The sequence below is a fragment of the Prosopis cineraria genome, unplaced genomic scaffold (assembly GCF_029017545.1).
Source record: "Prosopis cineraria cultivar Desert tree isolate PC_DT_omini unplaced genomic scaffold, ASM2901754v1 PC11, whole genome shotgun sequence".
NCBI lineage: Eukaryota > Viridiplantae > Streptophyta > Magnoliopsida > Fabales > Fabaceae > Prosopis > Prosopis cineraria.
Genome location: NW_026555342.1, coordinates 7,536,870 through 7,559,794, shown reverse-complemented (window position 1 = coordinate 7,559,794; position 22,925 = coordinate 7,536,870). Strand labels below are relative to the sequence as shown.

General features: G+C 35.4%; 1 protein-coding gene across 6 annotated transcripts in view; it reads left to right on the top strand.

Annotated features, from left to right (window-relative positions):
• The window catches only part of LOC129285801 (187-kDa microtubule-associated protein AIR9), an 83,317-nt gene that overhangs the window by 22,634 nt on the left and 37,758 nt on the right, over nucleotides 1–22,925 (top strand). For all 6 annotated transcript variants that reach the window (XR_008587306.1, XR_008587305.1, XM_054921698.1 and 3 more), the window contains exons 10-22: nucleotides 3,505–3,606; nucleotides 4,321–4,553; nucleotides 4,651–4,765; nucleotides 6,083–6,203; nucleotides 6,290–6,465; nucleotides 6,803–6,938; nucleotides 8,787–8,887; nucleotides 9,006–9,053; nucleotides 11,579–11,763; nucleotides 11,865–11,982; nucleotides 12,195–12,322; nucleotides 19,529–19,697; nucleotides 20,468–20,586. Coding sequence is in view for 4 of the 6 variants with exons in the window: in XM_054921698.1 (XP_054777673.1) it covers nucleotides 3,505–3,606; nucleotides 4,321–4,553; nucleotides 4,651–4,765; nucleotides 6,083–6,203; nucleotides 6,290–6,465; nucleotides 6,803–6,938; nucleotides 8,787–8,887; nucleotides 9,006–9,053; nucleotides 11,579–11,763; nucleotides 11,865–11,982; nucleotides 12,195–12,322; nucleotides 19,529–19,697; nucleotides 20,468–20,586 (1,751 nt within the window). In the remaining 2 variants the exon portion in view is untranslated. The remainder of the gene's footprint in view (nucleotides 1–3,504; nucleotides 3,607–4,320; nucleotides 4,554–4,650; nucleotides 4,766–6,082; nucleotides 6,204–6,289; nucleotides 6,466–6,802; nucleotides 6,939–8,786; nucleotides 8,888–9,005; nucleotides 9,054–11,578; nucleotides 11,764–11,864; nucleotides 11,983–12,194; nucleotides 12,323–19,528; nucleotides 19,698–20,467; nucleotides 20,587–22,925) is intronic.

The following is a 22,925-nucleotide window of genomic DNA, read 5'->3' as shown; positions in this document are numbered from 1 at the left end:
CAGGGGCAAGAGACCTATCTAAATCTTAATTTTTAAGTTCCAAGAACTTAGAACATAAGTTGAAAATAGTTGGTGGCGGTTAGTTATATGATGTGATGCTCCCGAGTCAATAATCCACAATGTTTAAGTTTTAAGGCCTAAAGGAAGTTACCTCTTTGTGCCAAGAATGCAGATACTGAGTTGTAGAGTTGACCTACACTTACCACGTCAAATTATCACATGCAGGTATGGATTGAGTTATCATTCCCCATCACAAGTTTTCAACACAATGGAATATTGTTGCACACGAAGTCTATCAAACCAAGACTCACCAACATTTAGACTAGAAGTTTCACTATGTCAAAAGTTTTCAGATCTCCTAACATCTTTGTCACCATGCAACTCTGGTAGCACACAACTTGAACAATCTGGGCACAAATATAGAGTGTCCACAACTTAGAAGTCATAGGGGTAGGTGGAAATGACCTATTGTTGTTGAAGAAGATGGTTGATGCTAGAATGGAGAGCTCACATGACTGCATGTGTAGTCGTGCATGTTTTGTCATAGGATTATGTGGTGGCGTGTGAAATGATACATGTGGCCATTCGCCTTCAAACTTTTGGGTTAGGCTGATTGGTGGCTTGTAATTCTTCCTAGATGGGCAATGAGATCCAGCACTCTCACTTTCTACTCTTCATACACCCGTAGATGCCTAATATTCACGGATCAGGAAGAGAACTAGGAAAAAAGGGCAGGCTTTGATGCCATGTTGAAATTTGGGAGAAAATGTAAACCATAAGATACAATTGAATATGTACACCAAGGGAGAAAAACAAGATGATAAAATCTAAAAATTGCTAATAAAGACTTAAAAAAGATATACAAGGAGAGAAAATATTTGGAATAAATATATCCCCACAACTTCATGAGCAACGAAAGACTTAGTTTCTGTTATGATAGAAGGAGATGAAGAGAGAGAAATAGAGTAGAATAGAGAAGAAATTGGAAGAGGAGAGATGAGAGAGAAAGAGAAACAGAAAATAGAGAGAGATAAGAGATGAAAGATCAAATAGAGAGGTAGAGAAACTGAACAATATTTCTGGGCTTTTTAATATATCCTTTATCAGACTTATACGGGATCTTATATAGACGCTTAACAGCAAATCCTAACAACTAACTCCCTAGCTAACTAAAATTATTTATTCTTTATTCTTTCCACATCAATGCTCCCCCTTTCAAAACCCTTGATCCTAAGGGTTGGCAATGTGAACCCCAAGACAAAAACAACAGAAAAACAAATAGAACTAGAACTCTAGAACTAGCAATGAAAATGCATTCCCACACAGAGAAATGGCTATTCTACCATCCCTTGCCCAGTAACTCTGATGTCTTTTGCCGTCTCAAGTTAATGTTCAATTAATTGTATTTGCATCTGCTAAGTTGGTGAACATCTATGGCCTTTGAAGAACGACTTATGACAATAAAAATAGAGGTTCTTTGACTGAAGATCATCAACGTCTTCTACGTTCAGCATTTTTGTGATTTTCATATGAGATAGAAGAAAGCACCGCTGAAGACGAAGTAACAGAGGAGATAGAAGGAATAGAGGAGACAAACCCTTGTTTTGAAGAAATAGAGTGGGCCTCTTGTGAAATGATATTTTTGCCCTTAATGAAATTGGACCCATTTTCTCCAATTGCTACTTTTGTATCCTTCCACCTTTCAGAGGATTGTGAGATGCATGGAGGAGGACCCAATAGACATGCCTAAGATGATCCATCTCTCCTAGTCTCATCAACACCCTTGTACTTATCAGAAGCCTTTGCCAAATGGATCTCCTGCAATCTTGCAAGGAGTCGAGCATCTTGGAGGGTAGTTGGTTTAAGTAAACAAACAAGTCTAGCAACTTGTTCTTGTGAACCTTCAAGATAAATTTGCACCATATAATCCTCCGTTGGGTCGGTCTCACACACAATTGCATCAAAAGTGTCATTATAATCTTCGAGATTCCATGTTTGTCACAATTTCATGAGCTCTGCCATAGGTGCTTCATAGGTAGGTCTAAATCTCTTCTTTATTGCTTATGAATATTCTTCCCATCCTATCACATGTCTTCTTCTAGCATGCATTAGGGTTTGATGCCATTAGAAGGCTTTCTCATCAAGGTGAATACTGGCCATCATTGCCTTCCACGCATCTGAGGTGTTATCAATTTGAAAATATTGGTCACACTTCAAAAGCCATCCAAGAACATCCCCTCTCTAAAATTTTGGGAATTCCATCTTAGCAAGTCTAGTAGGAGGTTGGTACTCCCTTTCTTGTCATTGTCGATGGTGCCCTTCTCTAATTCGTCTATGGTGTTTGTCTGCTTCATTAGAATATGTCTCATGATGATTGTGAGACTCTTCCATTGTACGGACAAGTTTCGCCATTCGATCTGATTTTCAACAATAGTAAGTCTTGTGTCTGTCTGGTCAGCCATTCTTTCTTGAGAGCGAGTGACGGGCATGTGAGGGAGGAAGGAATGGCTCTGGATACCACTGTTATGATAGAAGGAGATGAAGAGAGAGAAACAGAGTAGAATAAAGAAGAAATTGAAAGAGGAGAGATGAGAGAGAAAGAGAAACAGAAAATAGAGAGAGATAAGAGACTAAAGATCAAATAGAGAGGTGGAGAAACTGAACAATATTTCTGGGTTTTTTAATATATCCATTATTTGACTTATATGGGATCTTATATGGATGCTTAACAGCAAATCCTAACAACTAACTCCCTAACTGACAAAAACTATTTAATCTTTATTGTTTGCATATCAGTTTCAACCCTTAGAAACTAAATAGTAAGAAAACAAAGATGAATATGAGATTAGAGACACGAATCGGAAGAAATAATCAAAGAGCAACCAAAGGTCAAACTAGGAACCAAAAAGAACAGCTAGAACATAAGTAAAACTTGATGCACATGGACCAAGAGGATGAACCAAGGCTTGGGAACATGTTGCTGGAAAAGGTGCTTAACGCTCTGCGTGTGGATTAATGGAAAGATTTGTTGTTGGCGTGTGAGCCTCGCATGCTACTTGGATGTTTGTTAGACATCGGGATCTAGCCGATTGGAGGGTGCTAAGGCCACTTGTCCAGGCAGTGATGTAAGTAACTTGTCCGGAAATATCTAAAAGAATCAAGCCCTCTTGTACGCTCTCTTTGTGTTGGAGAAAACACAAAAAATAATTAGATCACAATCCATTTGCTCTAGTACCATGTAGAGAATATGGCTCTGAAAGTTATATTTTATTCATTCAGCGAATAAGAATATATACAGTAGTGAGGAGCCTTGGTATTAATGGATCATAATGAGTATTAATTACACACTGTCCCTGTGATACAGATAAATATCTACATAAAAAATATTAAATCTCCTAATATCATAACATTATCACTTCATTTATTTTCTGTCTTTATATGTGATTGTTTATTCTATCAAGTTTTCTTTGTCAAACCAGCGTTTGAAACTGGAAAGTTTTGCAGATCTTTCTCGTGAGGAGTTGGCAATAGCAAAACGTTATCCTGCACATACAGCTTTGTGTATAAGAGATGGTTGGGAGTTTAGCCGCCCTGAGCATGCAACAGGTAAAAAGTCCTATGCCTAGACTCACGCTACATCTATGTCTATCTTGTCAATTGTGTTATTTTAACACCACTGATTTATTGCAATTATTTTGGTTTTTGGGTTTTGATGAGCAAGTGACTGCTTCTCTTCATATATGTTGTATAAAAGGGCTGTTTGATATTTTGATGAAGAGTCATTTCTTTTTTGATTGAAAACATTCTTATTGGAGGGAAAAGGAGGAAGAATAAAAGTAGGTGAGAGGACAAGTAATCATGAATTAAAAAACAAATTGTTACAAAAAGTGAGGGGCTCTAACTGAGAGGTGCTGTTGAGGATTCTGCTCCAATCAAATATAGCATGTTATAGTGAAAACAAATTTTGCCCCCTTTATCCATCCAAAACCTTTGACCTGAATAAGGAGAATATGCTACATATATCAGTACTAATTTGATGCAGGGGTGAAGCTATTGACACCAACAAAGTGATTAAACCATTCTTGTATGTACGTGCTTAAGTGATTTTAAATTTTTTATTGATTAGGCTATTTTCTTTTCGCTTTGGAGTGGATTTTGTGCATGGCCTTCCATTGATATTATTACTTTCTTGAAAGTTATGGCCTTTAACGTGATTTTTTCTTCTTTAAGTTTCATCAACTTGTATTTTAAATTTATCCAAATGGCTTCTTTATTTGTTCATGAAGGCTCTAACATTCAGTCTTATGGTCCAATCAATAGAGTTGACTTTCCGTTTTCTAGTCGAGCAATGGAAGGACCACCTGCCTCCCAATTTTCTTCTCAAGGAAGCCTCTGTAGACCAACCTTTGGAAGAAGATTCTTGTTGCTGTCACTTTACTTTCTTTGAAGATAATTCACTGAGTGTTAACCAACCATTAACCTTGAAATATCAGTGGTTTCTTGGTGAGAGGGCACTTTCAAATTTTGCTCCAATTCCAGGTGCTACTAACAAGGTGATGAGTTGTTACATGATTATTAGTTCTTGAAATTTGTTGTTATTGAAGTTTCTATTACAACCTTTGTTTGTCCATGGCCTTATGTTATGATCAGATTTACTGGCCAAAACATGAAGACATAAAAAAATTTTTGAAAGTGGAATGTACTCCCATTTTAGGAGAAACAGAGTATCCTCCCATATTGGCCATCAGTTCACCAGTTTTACCAGGTAGGCTTTTCACATTCCTTATTGATGCATATTTAAATTATAGCTATCTTAGTCCAACATTATTAAAGTGGTCCATGAATTGTCTGCAGAGAAATGTGGAGCTTTTGGCATCAAAGTGAAAAGAAATGAACAATAAATTCCTTTTCTTACTCTTCAATTCTCTATAGATTTAATTGTTATTTGAAACTTGTAAACATCCATTGATGCCTTAATTTATTGTTCAATTAGAAATTCTCAATTTTTTGGCTAGTATCCTTGTTAAATTGAAAAATTGAAATGCATGGGGAATGTGTTAACTTTGTTGTGCTCTAAGCGGACATCAAGATGTTTCTATGTGTTAGTAAATGAATTTTCTTGTACATTGTTCTGGAGGCAAAAAAAAAATAAATATAAATGGGATTATTGATATATACTTAGGTTGGTACTTTGCGTGTCTATTCATAATTATAAATTAAGCTAAACGCTACTGATAGCACGTACAATAGAAGTTTAGCTCCTTAGTGATTAACAAACTTTAATCCATTCCATATTCATCAGGCATACGCTCATTATTTTAAGCTAAAGGTTATTCAAACTTCTGCGTGTTACAGATTGTTGAGAATAAGTTTTGATTTATTACTTATTGTTGTAGAATTGTATATAATTAGGGCTGACTTGTCCTTGAGTAGGCATACAAGATTTGCATTTATTTGTCATTAATTCCTTGACTTGTACACATGACTATAAATAAGACTGCCTGGTAGATCAGTATACACTTGCTACATTCTCTCAAATTCTCTCTTTTATTTTTCAAATTATCACAAACAAAACCCAATTAAAATTAATGAAAAGCATACAAACACTTGTGACCGTAAAAAGCTAGATGAAGCATCACAGCTGACACGGTCAGTCTACTGTATTTGCAATCCAGTAACTGAACTTCAGCAACTAATACTTTCTCTAACTAGTATAGAAGATACTCCAAGTCTAGCCTACAAGTAATCAGCACACTTATTTATCCTTGCTGCAACGGACTCACTATTTTAATAATTGCTGAAAGTAAAATTACCATATGAACTAGATTTATTTACACCAACGGGTATATTTTGTTGAGATGAATATATAGTTTTTTCCTGAAGAAATACTATTTAATTATCCTTCATAAATGGTGAAAATGATGGGTTAAAAGTTCTGCTTTCTTTTGGAGTTTTTGTTTTCTAGAAAGACTAGTGATGAAGTGGTTGGCCTTTCTCAGCGCAACCCCTTGCACTTCATTATGTTTAAGCGATTAAATGTTACATGCATTAATGATATTTTTGTTCATACACCTTGCACTAGGAAGTGGAATTCCAAAGGTTGTAGGCCTTGAAGTGCAAGGGGAGCTTGTGGAAGGAAGTATTTTAAGGGGTTGTGCTGAGGTTGCTTGGTGCGGAGGGACTCCAGGAAAAGGTGTTGCTAGGTGAGATCACGTGTATTCATATGCATGTGCTATACTAGAAATGATATTATTCAACTTTGCCATTTGTTTTATCTTCTTTTCTTTAGTTGGTTGAGGAGAAAATGGAATAGCAGTCCTGTGGTAATTGCTGGAGCGGAGGGTGAGGAATATCTGCCCACCATAGATGATGTTGGTTCAAGTTTAGTTTTCATGTACACACCAGTAACTGAAGACGGTGTTAAAGGAGACCCTCATTATAAGTATACAGATTTTGTAAAAGCTGGTAAGACTTGAATTTGTCCAATTTCTTTTGCTGTTGAGATGTTTATGATGCTTAGGAAAAGTATTTAATTACAATTCTTTCAATTGATTCAATAGTGTTATATTTCAAACTTTTTTTCTGTGTCTCCAAATCTGTCAATTTGATACGACTTATGATTCATAAAGTAGGCCCATAATTCATTTATTATAGTACATATCTTGGTAACCTCTATGGTGTCACTTATGGTTTTTGACATGTGAGATGGTTTTTGACATGTGAGATTATGAATATCGCTGATCTAGTTCCCTTGACATTGTCTAATTGCTCTTTGATTTGCATTTTTTTTTTAACATGGCAGCACCTCCATCTGTCAGGAATGTTCAGATAATTGGAGATTTTGTTGAAGGAAGTACCATCAAAGGTGTTGGCCTGTATTTTGGTGGAAGGGAGGGTCCCAGCAGGTTTGAATGGTTACGGGGGAACAAGGATGCTGGGTTAGTATACAACTCTTAATGCTGAAGTGAGAGGAATGAGAGCAATATGTTTAAAGAATATTTCTCTGATTCTGGCTCTGTTGTGTGTTCTGTAAATTGGAAAGTGAATTATTGCTCAACTTCCATATTACATTTTTAAGGTTTTGTTAAGAATAAAGGGGCCTCTTTTGTGGCAACATGCATTTTTTGCAATCCATTGACATATTGGTTTTGTCTACTTGTCCCGTTTGGTATTCAGCCCTGGGATATTTTGAAGGATTTTCTATCTCCAACATGCAAAATGATTGACTAGCTTTGTTTTATTTTTAGCCTCTTTGGCTCTCGTATGCTTTCTTATGCTTCCTGAACTCTACTAAAGCTTTCTTATAATACAAAATATTATTTCATAATTGATGGGAAATGGAAAGGGAAAAAGGGGAAGATTGGAAAAGAGAAAGGAGAAGGAGAGAAAAAAATAGGAAGAGAGAGAAAAGAAAGAGAGGACGCCAGGAACATAGGAATTCTTTAGTCAGTAATCAAAGTCTGAACACAACTAAGAACCCTAGCTTTAGTTATAGAGCCCTAAAAAACATGAAAATAATAGTTCAAGTTCAAATCCTAAATCTTAAAAGATAATCTAGGTGACCTAGATATCCTATTTTATTGAAAATAAATAGAATCTAAAATAATCACAAGGAAGATATAAGAAGAAGCCTTATAACATTAAGTGGGTTGACTATATGGATTGCACAACATCATTGTACTTTATTAACAACTAAGCCTTTTGAAATATTTGAGAGTAGAGGTCGATGACTGAGAATATTCTAATTTTATTTGGATATTAGCAGTATAATATATACAAAATTCAGATAGCAGCAGTGCAATATATACACTGAGCCTCGTATAGACTAGTAAATACTGAGATTAGAATTGGGAGAGAACAAAGGGATTTACACGGAAGTGGGGATCCTAAAGATATTTGACTATTTACAAATTAATAATAAGACTAATAAATATATTTCCTACACTTCCCCTCAAGTTGGATTGTAGATTTCGATCATTTCCAGCTTGCCCACAAATTCTTCAAACTTCTCCTTGTACATTGCTTTTGTGGAGATGTCTGCAGCTTGCCTTCCTGTTGGCACATAGATGAGAGAGACAAATCCTCCTTCAGTTTTCTCCTTTATAAAGTGCCTATGAACTTCCATATGTTTGGTTTGGTATTGTTGAATTGGGTTTTGTGAAATACATAGGTGAAATAGCTTGATGTAGATTTTCTATCACCATGAGCACTGGCCCAATCATCATCTGCGTTCATTTCTACAAAAGTTTTATCAGTCTTTCTATAAAGTATACCTTTCCCAGCTATCCCTTCAGGTACCTTAGAATCTTGCAGACCGTCTCCTCCTCCTCCTCCTCCTCTACAATTAGTTTTAAACATAGGGTGGAACAGTGGTTCCAAGATGGCCATGCCCTTATGCATGAAGGGACATTCTGTTGGCTGCATTTGTCCTAGGAGGAGGTAACTCCTGGGATAATTTCCATTCTATTCTTATCAAATCTTTCCTATTTTCATTTATCCTCTTCTTCGTCTTTCTATCTAAACAAAGTAAAAGAAAAAAGGTTGAATACAATATGCATTTCCTGGATGCACAGTTCTCTTTTGTGTGTATAAGAGTACTGTATCTATGTGAACTTGCTTACATATTAACTTGTATATGTGCGGTAGGTTGCCAATGCAAGCGGCCTTACTTTTAAACTTGCATGTGTCCTTTTCTTTTCTTGTAAATGAAGCAGATTCATCTGACTGTTAAGTTTCCCATGTTTTCTCAGCTCCTTCCTCTTGTTTTCTTGTGGCATGCTATGCAGAGACTTTCTGTTAGTATCAGCTGGAACATCTGAGTATACCTTGACCAAAGAGGATGTTGGCCATTATCTGTCTTTTGTCTACATACCTATTAATTTTGAAGGTTTGGAAAAGTAGTCTCGTGTTTGTGGACTGCACTTATCTTTGTAACATAATTTAAGAAAGTCTCTTCCTTTTCATTCCAAACTCATTTGAAACATAATTGTTGGTTTAATATTCAGGGCAGGAAGGAAAATCTTCCTCAGTAATGTCTGCTGTGGTGAAACAAGGTATCTTGATGAATCCAACGTGTCCTTTCTTGGTTGTCTTTTAGTTTCTACTTTACTTCCATTCTGGTTTACTCTATTAGTATCAGGTGCCATATCATTTCAAGTGTTACCTATTTCTCATCATTAATAATTAATAAATGTGAAAATAACAGCTTCTAGACAATTCAATTCTACAAGAGATGAATTTTTCAAAGGATTAGTCTTTCATATTATTTGAATAATTATACAGTACGAGATATAGCATATAGGGTATTTGTCTATTTGATGATAAGATTGGTGTTCTAATAGTTTACGTGGAACAATGAAAAGGAAGTCACTCATCTCAACAAGATACTAAACAAGGAGTTTGAGATTAAGGACTTGGCATCCTTAAAATACTTTGTAGGAAAGGAAGTGGTTTGGTCCAGCAAACTATTTCTATATCTTTAAGAAAGTACACTCTTGACTTGCTTATGGAAATTAGTATGCTTGGGTGTAAGCTTGTTGATACTCCCATTGATGCCCCAAACAAAACTAGGTGAAAGGACAGAGAGAAGATTTTTTTGGTCTTATTTATACAACAACAACAACAAGCTTTTATCCCACTAGGTGGGGTCGGCTACATGGATTGCAAGACGCCATTGTGCTCTATCATTTATCAAGCTTTTAGGAATATTATTAATTAAGAGTTCGCGTTCAATAACTTCCAAGAGTATTCTCTTAGGCCTTCCTCTACCTCTCTTAATCGGACTCAAAGTTATGTGTTCCACTCTTCTCACTGGTGCCTCCCTTGGTCTTCTTTGTACATGCCCAAACCATCTCAACCGATTTTCTACCATTTTTTCCTCAATAGGTGTCACCCTCGCTTTTTCGGGTACGTGCTCATTTCGAATTTTATCTTTACGTGTATGTCTGCACATCCATCGTAACATTCTCATTTCTGCTACTCCAACTTTATGCTCTTATTTATTGGTCTTATTTATAAGTCACATTTTTAATTTTTTATCATAAATTTTTCCTTTAACCCTTCATTAAATGTTGGAGAGAGAAAGTATGTTGTTAAAGTGTATATATTTAATGGGGTCAAAGTTGAGAATTTATTAAATTTTTAAACTGCGTTAATGAGTTTTAAGGTTTTCCTTAATTTCAGTGAAACAAGTTGAAAGTGAATTATAAATAGGACCATAGGAGTATATCTTTGTAGTGCTAGTTAGCAATCACTTGACTCTTGAGCTATAGGGTTGCCTAGGCCCAACTTATTCTGGCTTTACCTTTTTTTCCCTTGTAAATGTTTCATTAGTTGTAATCTGATTGTATTGTATCTATTAAAAATCCCTGCAATGTTATTCACATATCACTGTTGTAATATATTGTTAGCATTCAATAATAAAATCCAGCGCTCACTAGGGAGCAATACACAATTTTCGTTGGGTTTATTCACTCTAATTGTTCATGATGATGTCATAGCCTTGAATTACTGACCAAGAGAAAGAATAGATCAGAGCTTGATGAGGAGGGAATTCCATCCCTGCCCAACCCTAAAGTTTAGGTCCCATAAGTGCCGTCTTCATTGAGTGACCCTAGTCCAGTTTTCATTGCGCCACACCATTTCAACAATTAGAACACTTACAATGAAGCAACAATGTCAAGCTCTTTGTTATCGGCAAAGGCAAGTAAGCCTACCTCTCTGGTGAAGCCGCATGTCCCAGCCCTGAAAGTCCTCAGTTCAGCTATTGTACCCTTGTATGAGGTAATCTTATGACTTGGAGAAACAACGGGTAGTCATTTGTGGCTTGAAGTAGCACTTAGGCTGAACTTGAGGCCATGGTTAATGGAATCTGCGAAGTTATATGGTTAAAAGGACTCCTTGAAGAACCACGATTCCATACTTTACTTTCCTTGAATTATCATGTTGCAATAAAAACTGTGAAGAACCTCATCCATCATGATAAACTAAACGTGTTGAAATTGACTGGTATTTTGTCGAAGAAAAGAGAGGAGAGGGACTTATTGAGGTGATTTATTCACCTGCACATCAATAAATAGCTGATATTCTATGAACCAAAGCTGTTCCATGAACCTAGTTTGATGGTCACTTGTCCAAATTGGATATGATCAATATGTACTCTTTAGCTTGAGAGAGGTTTTGTGAAATTATAATATGTTTTTGTTTGTCTTATTGTAAATAGCTAATTCCTAGGGACTTTTTTATACATTTCTATTAATTTTAGGGGTATTATTATAAACTCACGCTGTCTTAAGGGCAATTAATAAGAGGCCTTGCCCTACATTCATGGGGAATAAAAATCATTTAAACTATGTTGGTCAAAATTCAACAGTATCTATTCCTGCGCTTATATTTTCATACTATACATAAATGACCATGTGTCTATATGTTCTCTGATTTTCAATTCTTTTTCTAGCTTGTGGGAATTGGTTATAAAGATTATTTTAAATGTAAAAATTATTGTTAATTTTGCACTTAAAAGGTTGCCTGTCATTGAAATTTTATCTTATGATACTTCTTTCTCTTTGCCAATTTCCAGCTCCCCCTAAGGTGACAAATGTCAAAATAATTGGTGACCTGCGAGAGAATAGCAAGGTCATTGTGACAGGTATTGTTACTGGAGGAAATGAAGGATCTAGCAGAGTTCAGTGGTTTAAAACATGTTCATCAACTTTTGATGGTGAAAGCAGTCTTGAAACATTAAGCACTTCCAAAATTGCTAAAGTAGGTTTTTTTTTTTTGGTATCATCTTGAGTTACTTTGATTCTTTAACTGGAATGTTTTCTCTCATAGAAATGGTTTTTGTTGGGTTTTGGTCTGATCAGGCATTTCGCATACCTCTTGGAGCTGTTGGCTATTACATTGTTACTAAATTTATTCCAATGACGCCTGATGGTATATGTGGCGAACCTGCATATGTAATATCTGAGAGAGTTGTTGAGAGTATGTTTATTTATCCTTGCACCTCTCCCTTTCCTTAGCATTTCTAGCGTACTATGTGATGCCAACAAGTACATGATATTCTTCACTGAAAAAAGAAAAGAAAATATATTCATTAACTAGATTGGCTTTAATAACATATATCTTTTTCTTGAAACACAACAAAGGTTGATATTTGACATCATGACTTTCTTTTTGTTCTTTTTTTTTGGCAGCTCTTCCACCAAGCTTGAATTTCTTATCTATCACCGGAGATTATGTTGAAGGTGGAATGTTGACAGCTTCTTATGGATATGTTGGAGGTCACGAAGGAAAAAGCATATACAATTGGTATCTTCATGAGGTATGCATTTACATGTGGGTGTATGTGCATTTCTATATATGTTGCAGTTCAACAAATTTTATGGTAGCTAATCTCCAAGATCTGTTTAGTTTTTGTAGCAACTTCTTTCAATCTATCCTCCTCAATGAAGAGACCAATGTTTGCTTTCTTTTATAATGTGTTCAATGGCCTTTTATAATTTATTCACTAGTTGTTTCACTTGTGGCTTTTGTGGATAATTTGTAATATTAATGACTGTTTCATTTTTCAATTCAGAAATAAAATATTCTTTGTTGAACAATTTTTAAAATAATTTGTATTCTGTCCTCTTTTTAATAATTGGAAAAATAGTACAAAATAAAGGAAAGTACAAATTGGAGCTTAAAGGATAGACTTTGGGCGTAAGGCCTCAAAAGTCTATTAAGAAGTGAATAAATCTTACCTTGCAGGGTGAAAAATAAAAGCTTAAGCATCTGATGTCATAGTCAAGTGAGTTGCAACAATTTATCTTAATGTACAAAAGCATGAAACTGGGCAGATGATGACAAAATAATCAATAAAAGTTCCCCATCATGGTCCAAAAAATTTGATGCACACCATGGCATGTTGATCCCAATGAACTTATGCAAGGGAAAGAAACCAACCTACCACAGTGAAATAAAACCACTTGAATTTTAATTCTCTAGTGCCGTTGTACAGATACTATTACACTGTTCCACACTAGTTGCCATCCTTTTTTCAAAACTACATTTTTTCTTAGAAGCCAATCCAGTGAATCAAGCAGGGTCAACATAGGTACTTATAGTCAAAACCTTCTGCTTTCCTAGAGCAATTAAAGATGACCAATGAAGAATATGATTAATCCAAAAGCATACCACATCTGGGCTAGGTTTCTCCCTCTGTGAATGACCACCACTCGTAGCTTTTCCAAATGGAATAGGTGACAACCATGTTTACTTTGGTGTGGTCCTCCTACTCCTCATCTCATGAATCATGGTGAGCAAGCCATCCTTTGAACCTCACTACAGGACTTCCACACTAGATATAATCCATCTTGATTGTCAAGGGTGTGACAAACCATATGTCTCTAGCCCAGTGGTAATGAAGGAAAAGGCGATCAAGGATTTCTGCATGTTATCCGCATATGGGACATGAGGTGCTAATAAGGTGGTGTGTTGGGAGGATTTGTCCAACCAATATCACTATTCAGAACTTTCCAAGTTTGGATGAAAACTTTGAGTAAGACTCATTTTGCAAAATGCTTCCAAGATTTGTGGGGATCTTGATAATCCCCTTGGCCTTTTGCTGATAGATATCCCTTCTTTATACCATAGATCCATCTGCCACTTGATTCCATTCATGCTTGATATGCTTGGTTAGATTAAACACCATATGAATCCCATCTAGTGGAATAGACAGCGTAGGCCATCATAATAGGTGGTTGATTGGTATAAGCTTACCAAATCTGACCTTCCATGAGAGGTAGAGAGATGTAACACAAACTCACACACACATTAGCAAAGATCCTAACAGAGGGAGAGAGCTGGGAGAAGAGAACAAAATAGGGGGAGAGTTTAGAGGCAGAAATAGAGATGGAGGAGGAAAAGAGAGAGAACGTAGAACTGAAGGGAGAGAGCAATCAGAATTTACTCAAAATACTTCTCATTCATCTAGTCTACCATTACAAGTGCAAACCTATTCTATTTAAACTAAGCTCTCTTACCCATTAAGGAAACCTTAATAACTTGTCTATATAAAGATAATGTTCAGAGTTCCCTCTTTACAAATGATAATAAGCTACGAGCTTAAATAGGTTTCTTACAAGCTAAAGCAAAATAGAACGATAATAAGCTACTAGCCTAGGTTTTTTCCTATAGGAGGTTTCTTCAAAACATTAATTCTTATATTTCATCATAGAGTTTAATCAAGTATTTTGTTTTCAAGATACCTTTCCAATTCCATTATAATCCATTTTCCTTCACAAAAACTTCTTGGTTCACCTTACTCTTAACATGAGGACCAACATCTAAAGTTAGGAATTCACATTGTACATTATCAATGTGGAGATACTTTAATTATTGTAAATTATTAGGAGTTATTATTTTTTACTGGTCTTTATTAGTATTTATTTGTCATTATTACATTGTCGTTCATCTTGATGTAGAAATTCTCATATGTGTCTCAATATTTTGAATCAATTAGCAAAATATATTTTCTCCCAAATATTCCACATGGTATCATAGCAAAAAGGCTGAATTAGGGTTTTTATTTTGCAAAGACATTCATCCTGAAATTCATCGTGCTTCTGTCATGCAATAAAGTGGAGTATACTAGCTCTCGTTGCTAGCAAGGGGAGAATCAGTTGCCCCTGATTGATGTGACTGAGGAACGACAAGGCCAACGGTGGCGCACGCATGTCACATGGCCCCTTCAAAGAATTTGGAACAATGAAGACACCACGGCACTTAACTACTTCTCTCCAGTGACAGTTATCTTCTCTAATGACAATGGGCTATTTTTGGTGTAATTTGTGGGTGTTGGACATGTGGGTGCTTCATCTTTGCACTTTGGTAGTTGATTGTACCTACCACTAGCAATAAATGGGAACAGAGACCGTGGGAGATCTGAGAGCATTTATAGGTTTGATGCTGTTGGTCCACTTGGTAACATGTCTCAACTTTGTAGATTTGATGTGTAATAGAATTCTTGTTTTGTGTTGAGAATTGGTGATGAGGAAGCGTAAACCAACATCTAGAATTGTTGAACCTGACATAGTAGTTATAGGTTAGCTTTCAAACTCAATGTTTGTCTTTTTGGCATGAAAAGGTAATTTTCTTCAAGCCTTTAAAACATCCCAAAGCAAAACTTTGTGGATTGTTGACTTTGGAGCATCGGATCATACTACCGATTACCATGAATTGTTTTCAACTTATATTCCCTGTGTTGAGGAATTGAAAGTTAAGATTGTAGATGGGTCTCTTACTCCTATTGTTGGAAAAGGAAGTATTCATATTTTAGAGCCTATTACTCTTGAATTTGTCTTACATGTGCCAAAATTAGCATGTAACTTGTCTGTTAATTAATTGACAAAGCAATCCAAATGTTGTACTAATTTTCTCCTAACTCATTGTGTTTTTTGAGATCTATCGAGGATGACAATTGGCCGTGGTATAGAGTATGAGGGTCTCTACTTTGTAAATGCTGAAGTGAGTAACCAGCAAGTCACAAGTGTATATAATTCTAACTTCTATTAGCACTAGAGAATAGGTCATCCTAACTTCTATTAGCTAACCCTGATGTGACATCTGAAGTGTGCGAAATAGCGGAGCACCACCGTACATCATTTCCTAGAATCAAGTGCACACCTGCCAAGCCTTTTACTACTATGCATAATGACTTATGGAGGCCATCTTGTACTCCAAACCATACCAAAGCAAATGGTTATTTACCTTTATTGAGGACCATATTTATGTTTGTTAGGTTTATCCTTTAAAAGAAAAGTTTGAGGCCGCATCTGTGTTCATAAACTTCACCATGATACCAACCCTGTTCAATACAACAATCCAAGTTCTTCACAGCAACAATGGCACTGAGTATTTCAACCAATCATTGACTACTTTTCTTATACCCCAACAAAATGGGATTGCCAAAAGTAAAAATATACATATTCTTGATGTTAGTAGAGCCCTCATGTTTACTTTCAATGCACCCAATTTTTACTAGGGGATACCATTTTAATTGCAACATACCTCATCAATTGAATGCCTAGTCAGATCTTATCCTTTGATACTCCTCTTAAAAAATTGCAAAGTGTTTCTTTGACATCTCATATTGAAATAGATCTTCCTCTTCATGTGTTTGGTTGCACAACCTTTGTCCACATCCACCAAAACAGTAAACTTAGATCTCGTGCTACCAAATGCATATTTCTTAGCTATTCTTCTACTAAAAAAGGATACAAATGGTATGACCCCGTTTCTAAGCACACATTTGTGAGCCTTGATGTCAGCTTTCATGAAGACATTTTGTTCTATCCCAATTCTTCAATTTAGGAGGAGAACTTAGATGAATCTTAGGCTTGGGAACAAGAGCCTAATGGAGAATGAGTACTCCTTCATTCTTGGTTTACATCATCAGAGCCTTTACCATTACCAAATCCATCAGAATTTTCACTACTACCCTTGCCTCACCCTTATCAAATCCTTATTTTCTATCTCTTGAGTTGGCCACATAAGACAACTCAAAAGCAAGAGGCATTGTAGAGGTGCAGAAAAACAAAGACCTCATAGTTTATGCACAGAAGCATAAATCCAATGAAGGAGAGCACTATATACTTTAAGCACCAAAGGAGTCAAAACTAGCGGTAGTTCATAAGGAATTTGCTCCAAAGCCACCTTTGCCTTTGCAAATCCCTGGATAGGTTTGTGGTTAATTCGATCATGATTTACCTATCGCTCTTAGAAAACAACATTGTTGTTGTACTTTCCATCCAGTTTAGAAGCATATGTCCTATAGGGCCCTCTCTCCAAGTTACCGAGCCTTTGTTACTAATTTGGATAAAGTTGACATTTCTAACAAGAGTCAAGAGGCAATGGAAATGCTAGAATGAAAAAATGAAGTTATGGAGGAAATGAGAGCTTTAAAGAAAAATGAAACATGGGAGATTGTTTAAAGGCCTAGTAGCGAGAAGCTTGGAAATTGCTAGTGGGTTTTTACCTCAAGATATAAGGCTAATGGTACTTTTGACAAGCTAAAAGCACGCTTGGTAGCAAGAAAATTCACTTAGACATATGGTTTTGACTATAAAGAAACTTTTGCATGAATGAAAAAATTGAACACCATTAGGGTTCTATTATATGTTGCAACTAACCTAGAATGGCTGCTTTTATCAACTTGACATCAATAATGCCTTCCTAAATGGAAAACTAAGAGAAGATGTCTAAATGACTTCACCTCCAGGATTTGATAAAAGCATAAGTGATCAAGTGTGCAGGTTGAAAAAATCTCTATATGGCTTGAAGCAATTTCTTAGGGCTTGGTTTGACAAGTTCTTGAAAGTCCTAAAGCTAAAGGGCTACAAGCGAGGATTGCTAGACCATACAATGTTTGTTAAAGCTGAGGGAGGTAAGAGATGCATCCTTATTATGTATGTTGATGACATAATTCTCATGTGAGATCATTTTGAGGAAATAATAAGGGTGAAGACTGCTCTTGGAAAGGAATTCGAGGTCAATGACCTTAGAACTTGAAATACTTTCTTGGCATTGAAGTTGCAAGGTCAAAGAAAAATATTTATGCATCTCAGAGGAGGTATATACTTGATCTACTAAAGGAAATAGGTATATTGATTATTGGGTTATAGGCTTGCTGAAACTCTTGGAGGAAAAAGAAACCTAAGAAGAATAAGAAAGAGTCAAAAGATGACGACAATTTTGATGATGTTGAAGAAGATGAAGATAATGTGTAAGAAGAGGCTGCTGACAAAGAAAGATACTAGAGACTTGTTGGGAAGTTGATTCATCTCTCCCATACAAGACTAGATATTGTTTTTGCAGTAAGTGTTGCTTGCCAATACATGTTTGAGTCGAAGAAGAAACATATGGAAGAAGCCTACAAGATTGAGATATCTAAAAGGTACTTCTGGTAGAGGATTATTCCTCTAGAAATATAAACAAAGAACCATAGAAATTTACACAGATGCAGATTGGGGAGGAACTCATCTTGATAGATGATCAACCTCTGGTTATTGTTCATTTGTTTAGGGAAATCTAGTTACTTGAAAGAGTCAAAAGCAAAGAGTTGTTTCTAAGAGCAATGTTGATTCTGAATTAAGAGTGCTGGCTTAAGAAATAATGGAAGAATTGTGGTTGAAATGAGTCTTGGAGGAGATACATGTGAAAGTGGACTTACCACTAAAACTTTATTGTGACAATAAGGCAGCTATAAGCAAAGCCTTGAATCTTATTCAATATGAGAAATCCAAACATGTGAAGTTATATAGGCATTTCATTAGAGAAAAAGTGAAAGAAAGAACCTTTTGTTTGTTTATTTTCCCATCAATCTTCAAGCTGTAGATTTTTTGACTAAGGGGTTCTTGAGCCCACATTTGAGAGTGGCATAAACAAGTTGGACATGGTTAACATGTATGATCCAATTTAAGGGGAAGTTTGGAGATATTGTAATTATTGTATGTTAGTAGGAGTTATTAGTTGTTATTAGTATTTATTTGTCATTATTACATTGTCTTTCATCTTGATGTATAAATTCTCATATGTATTACACTATTCTAAATCAATTAGATAAATATATTTTCTTCTAAATATTCCACAATCAATAATCTTCCATAAATGCTTGGCCAAAAGAGCATCATTCATAGTTTGAGAACAAACCCCCAACCCTCCTTAGTTTGATGGGTTGATGGATAGAAGTTCATTTACAAGATGCATGCATGCATGCTTTGTTGTTAGAAAACCCCTAGATTGAACCACCTCAGTGTGCATCTAGGAGGTCATACGATTTTGAAGGGATGTTTTTGCAATATAGTTGGAAAATTAAGGGGTGGTGAATGGTTGATTTTAAAAGATTCAATTTGGCTCTTGTGACATGATTTTTGCATTCCAAGCTTTGAGCTTATCAACCTCCTTATCCATCATATCCTAGCATTGTCTGAGTTTTATTTCTTCCAATATCCACATGCACTCTTAAGCACTTGCCAAGAAAGGAGGATTATTCCATCCCTAGCATTTGGCAAAGCATATATTTCACTATTTTGATGTCGGCAGGTTATTACAACTAAAAATAAGCTCTGACTTTGAAAAACATTTTTTTTTACTAAAGGGATTCATAAAAAGACAAAACCATTTGAGGTGTTGAGCAATGATCTTTGTCTATTAAGAAGAACATGATAATGTTGTCTGTATAGAATAGATGTGAAGCCTCCACACATTTTCTCCCAAGCCTTGTCCCTTTCCATTCCTTCCTTTGTTGGAAAAGAGATATAATTGACGATAACACATCTGCACACAAAATAAACTAGTAAGGTGATAGTGGATCTCCTTGTCTTTTAACTCTTCTGGATGTTAAGTAATGGCCTAATGTCAAGCCTTTGACTATTATATGGGTTACTAGAATATTTACAAGGATCTTCTATAATGTAGCAACATTCTATAACACCTTGTTAAAGTTAATCTTTTGTTTCATTGAATAATAACTTTTTGCATTCTATAGGTTGAAACGGATTTTGGTTCTTTGATACCAGAGGTTACAGGACTTCTGCAATATCGAATTTCTAAAGATGCCATTGGAAAATTCATTTCATTCCAATGCACACCAATACGTGATGATGGTAATGTAGGTGCTGCAAGAACTTGCATAGGGAAGGAGCGTGTTCGCCCTGGTAAGGCATTCTCATATAGTTATGGAATCCATGATGGCAAATTTTAACAAGACTCTAAAAATTTTTCGTTATATGTATATATATATAAACAAGTGTGACATTTTTTACAAGATATTTCTTGTTAAATTTACAAGTTTAAAAATTATATATTATTTTAAGTTGTGATTTTTTAAATAAAAATTAAATTCTAAAATATTGAATTTTAAAGTAAAAATTAAATTCTCGAATATTATAAAGAGGTCTACAAATTTATTTATATTGCTTCAGAGAAAAAAAAATTGTTTTTATTGGTTATCTTTGAGGACATTTTTTTAATTGGTTTTCTTGTGGCATTTCCAAAATCAATACTTGCGTTCATTCTTTGTTTTTGTTGGGAATATTAGAATAGCATGTTACTACCTTTGGCCTCAAATGTAAAGGACAATTACTTACCTCACACATATTAAAAAAGTGGTTAAGATTAGTTTTTCTCATTGAATGTGTTCCAAATTTGAAATTTTTTTCCAAGATTGTCCTCAATGTTAATGAATCAAGTTTTGATTGCATACTTTTTCTCACTATTTGTTGACTCTCAAGCTTTAAATAGGTGTATTTGTGGCAAATGAACATTTAATGATTAAAAGGTGATTTATATTTTAGACTTGAGCTTTCAAAAAAGTTATTTATGCTGGGGGTAGTAATATTGTATTGATAAATAATTGTTATGGTTGAGATTCTTATGTTTCTTATATGGATTAATTCTCTTACCGAAGTTGCTTCTTGATGACCAGGAAGCCCCATATTGCTTTCTTTACAGATAGTTGGAGATGCTATTGAAGGAACAAGCCTCAGTGTTGAAAAGAATTATTGGGGTGGCGAAGAAGGCGTTTCAGTTTATCACTGGTTTAGGGTACTTTTTCTTACACTTTTTATGGAATTATTTAGTTTCATTTAAAGCTCATCTTTGGAATCTTGATTGACTATGATCAATTGATCCAAGTATATTTAAGTAGTGTTAAATAGGGTGTATTTTTTTTAATTTGTTCTTTTTCTTGTTTTGGGTACATGGCAGAGCAATGGTTTGAACTTACGCATCTTATAAACTACCCATCATTCATCACTTGGGATGATTAGAGTTTGAGTACTACATTTCCCATCGTTGAACCTGTAAATCTACAATAAAATTCATAGACCTGGATACATTCCGAAATGTGTTACCTTAGTGCAAATACAGAGTATGGTGTGGAAATTGAGAGAAAATATTTCTCGGTTGATAAATAATATTGAGGTACATGTTGACTATATATACAAGAAGGGAAATAATTACTAATAATATCTAATAAAGTCTAATAAATACTGATAAAAGCTGTACACTAAGAGATAATATTTACTAGAAATATCAAATATTTCCACACTCCCCCTCAAATTGGATTGTAGATACTAATCATGTTCAACTTATTTGTGTAATTCTCAAATGCAGGTCTAAGTAACCATTTGGTCAAAACATTATGCGGTATTTTGAGAGAGGAAAATTGAATTTCTCATTCATGTATATTCTAATGTACAAACTCGTGCTATATATACACATCAAGTGAGATAAAACCTAATAAATATGAAGAAAGCCTAATAATGCTAATAAATGTTAATTATTCACAATAATGACATAATATTCCCACACTCCCCTTGAAGTTGGATTGTAGATGCTAATTATGTCCAACTTACTTATATAGCTTTCAAAGGCAGGCTTAGGTAATCCTTTAGTGAGCACATCAGCAGCTTGTAACTTTGTAGGTAGGTATGTTAAACATACAATGCCTTCCTCTACTCTCTCTCAGATAAAATGCTTGTCCACTTCAATATGTTTAGATCTCTTGTGTTGTACAGGATTTAATGCCATGCTTATGGCATCCTTGTTATCACAATACAACTTCATTGGTGGATCAATTCTAACTTGTATTTCTTCCATGGCCCTTCTTTATCCACAGTTCTTCTGTAATCCCTTGAGCTAATGCTCTCAATTCTGTTTTAGCATTGCTTCCCGATACAACTCTCTATTTTTCTCCACACAAATGAGCAATAGCCAGAGGCGGATCTCCTGTCTCCACAGTCCCCCCCTCAATTTGCATTTGTATAGATCTCAATTGTCCTCTGATCAGTTGTCTTCTCCTTCTAACTCCACCTTACTGTTTTCTCAGGCTTCTTCTTTCTTGAGACCACAATAGGAGTTCCCTTAGGTTTACAACCCAACATGCTCGTTTTCTTGAGAAGATCAAGTATATACTTCCTTTGAGATACATATATGCCTTGTTTTGACCTTGCAACTTCCATCCCGATAAAATATTTCAAGTTCTCAAGATCCTTGACTTCAAATTCCTTATCAAGGGCAGTCTTTATCCTTGCTATTTCCTCAACATGTTCTTTTGTAAGAATTATATCGTCTACATGCACAATGAGGATGCACTTCTTAGCTCCCTCAGCCTTAACAAATATCGTATGATTTGATAATCCTTGTTTGCAGCCTTCTAACTTTAGAACCTTTGAAAACTTGTCAAACCATGCTCTAAGTGACTGTTTCAAGCTATATAAGCATTTTTTCAGCTGACATGCTTTGTTACTTCTTCCTCTATCAAACCTCGGAGGTAAAGTCATGTATACTTCTTCCTTCAATTCTCTATTTAGAAAGGCTTTCTTGATATCTAGTTGATGAAGTGACCATTCAAGGTTGGTTGCCATTGACAATAGAATCTTGATAATGTTTAGTTTTGCCACTGGTGTAAACGTCTCGTTGTAGTCTATACCATATGTTTGGGTGAAACCCTTTGCTACTAATCGTGTCTTTAACTTGTCAAGTGTACTATCAGCCTTATGCTTTGGGGTAAAGACCTTCTTGCAACTAACTAGTTTCTTACATCTAGGTCTTTCAACCATCTCCCATGTTCCATTTTTCTCTAAAACTCTCATTTCCTCCATCTCCATTTTGGTATTTCTAGTGCCTCTTAGATGTTGTTAGGAATAACAATTTTATCTGAATTAGTGATGAAGGCTTGGTAACCAGGAGAGAGAGCCTTGTAGGATACATGCTTTTAAATCGGATGTAAAGTACAAGGCCGAGGTTGTTTCTGGCAATGTTTTCGGAATCGAACCGAACATTGAACTGGAAAGGTCAGCGGTTCACGGTTCGCATGGTTCAATTGGATTGGACTAATAGTCAAATCGGTGGCGTAATAATTAAATTTTTAAAATTATATA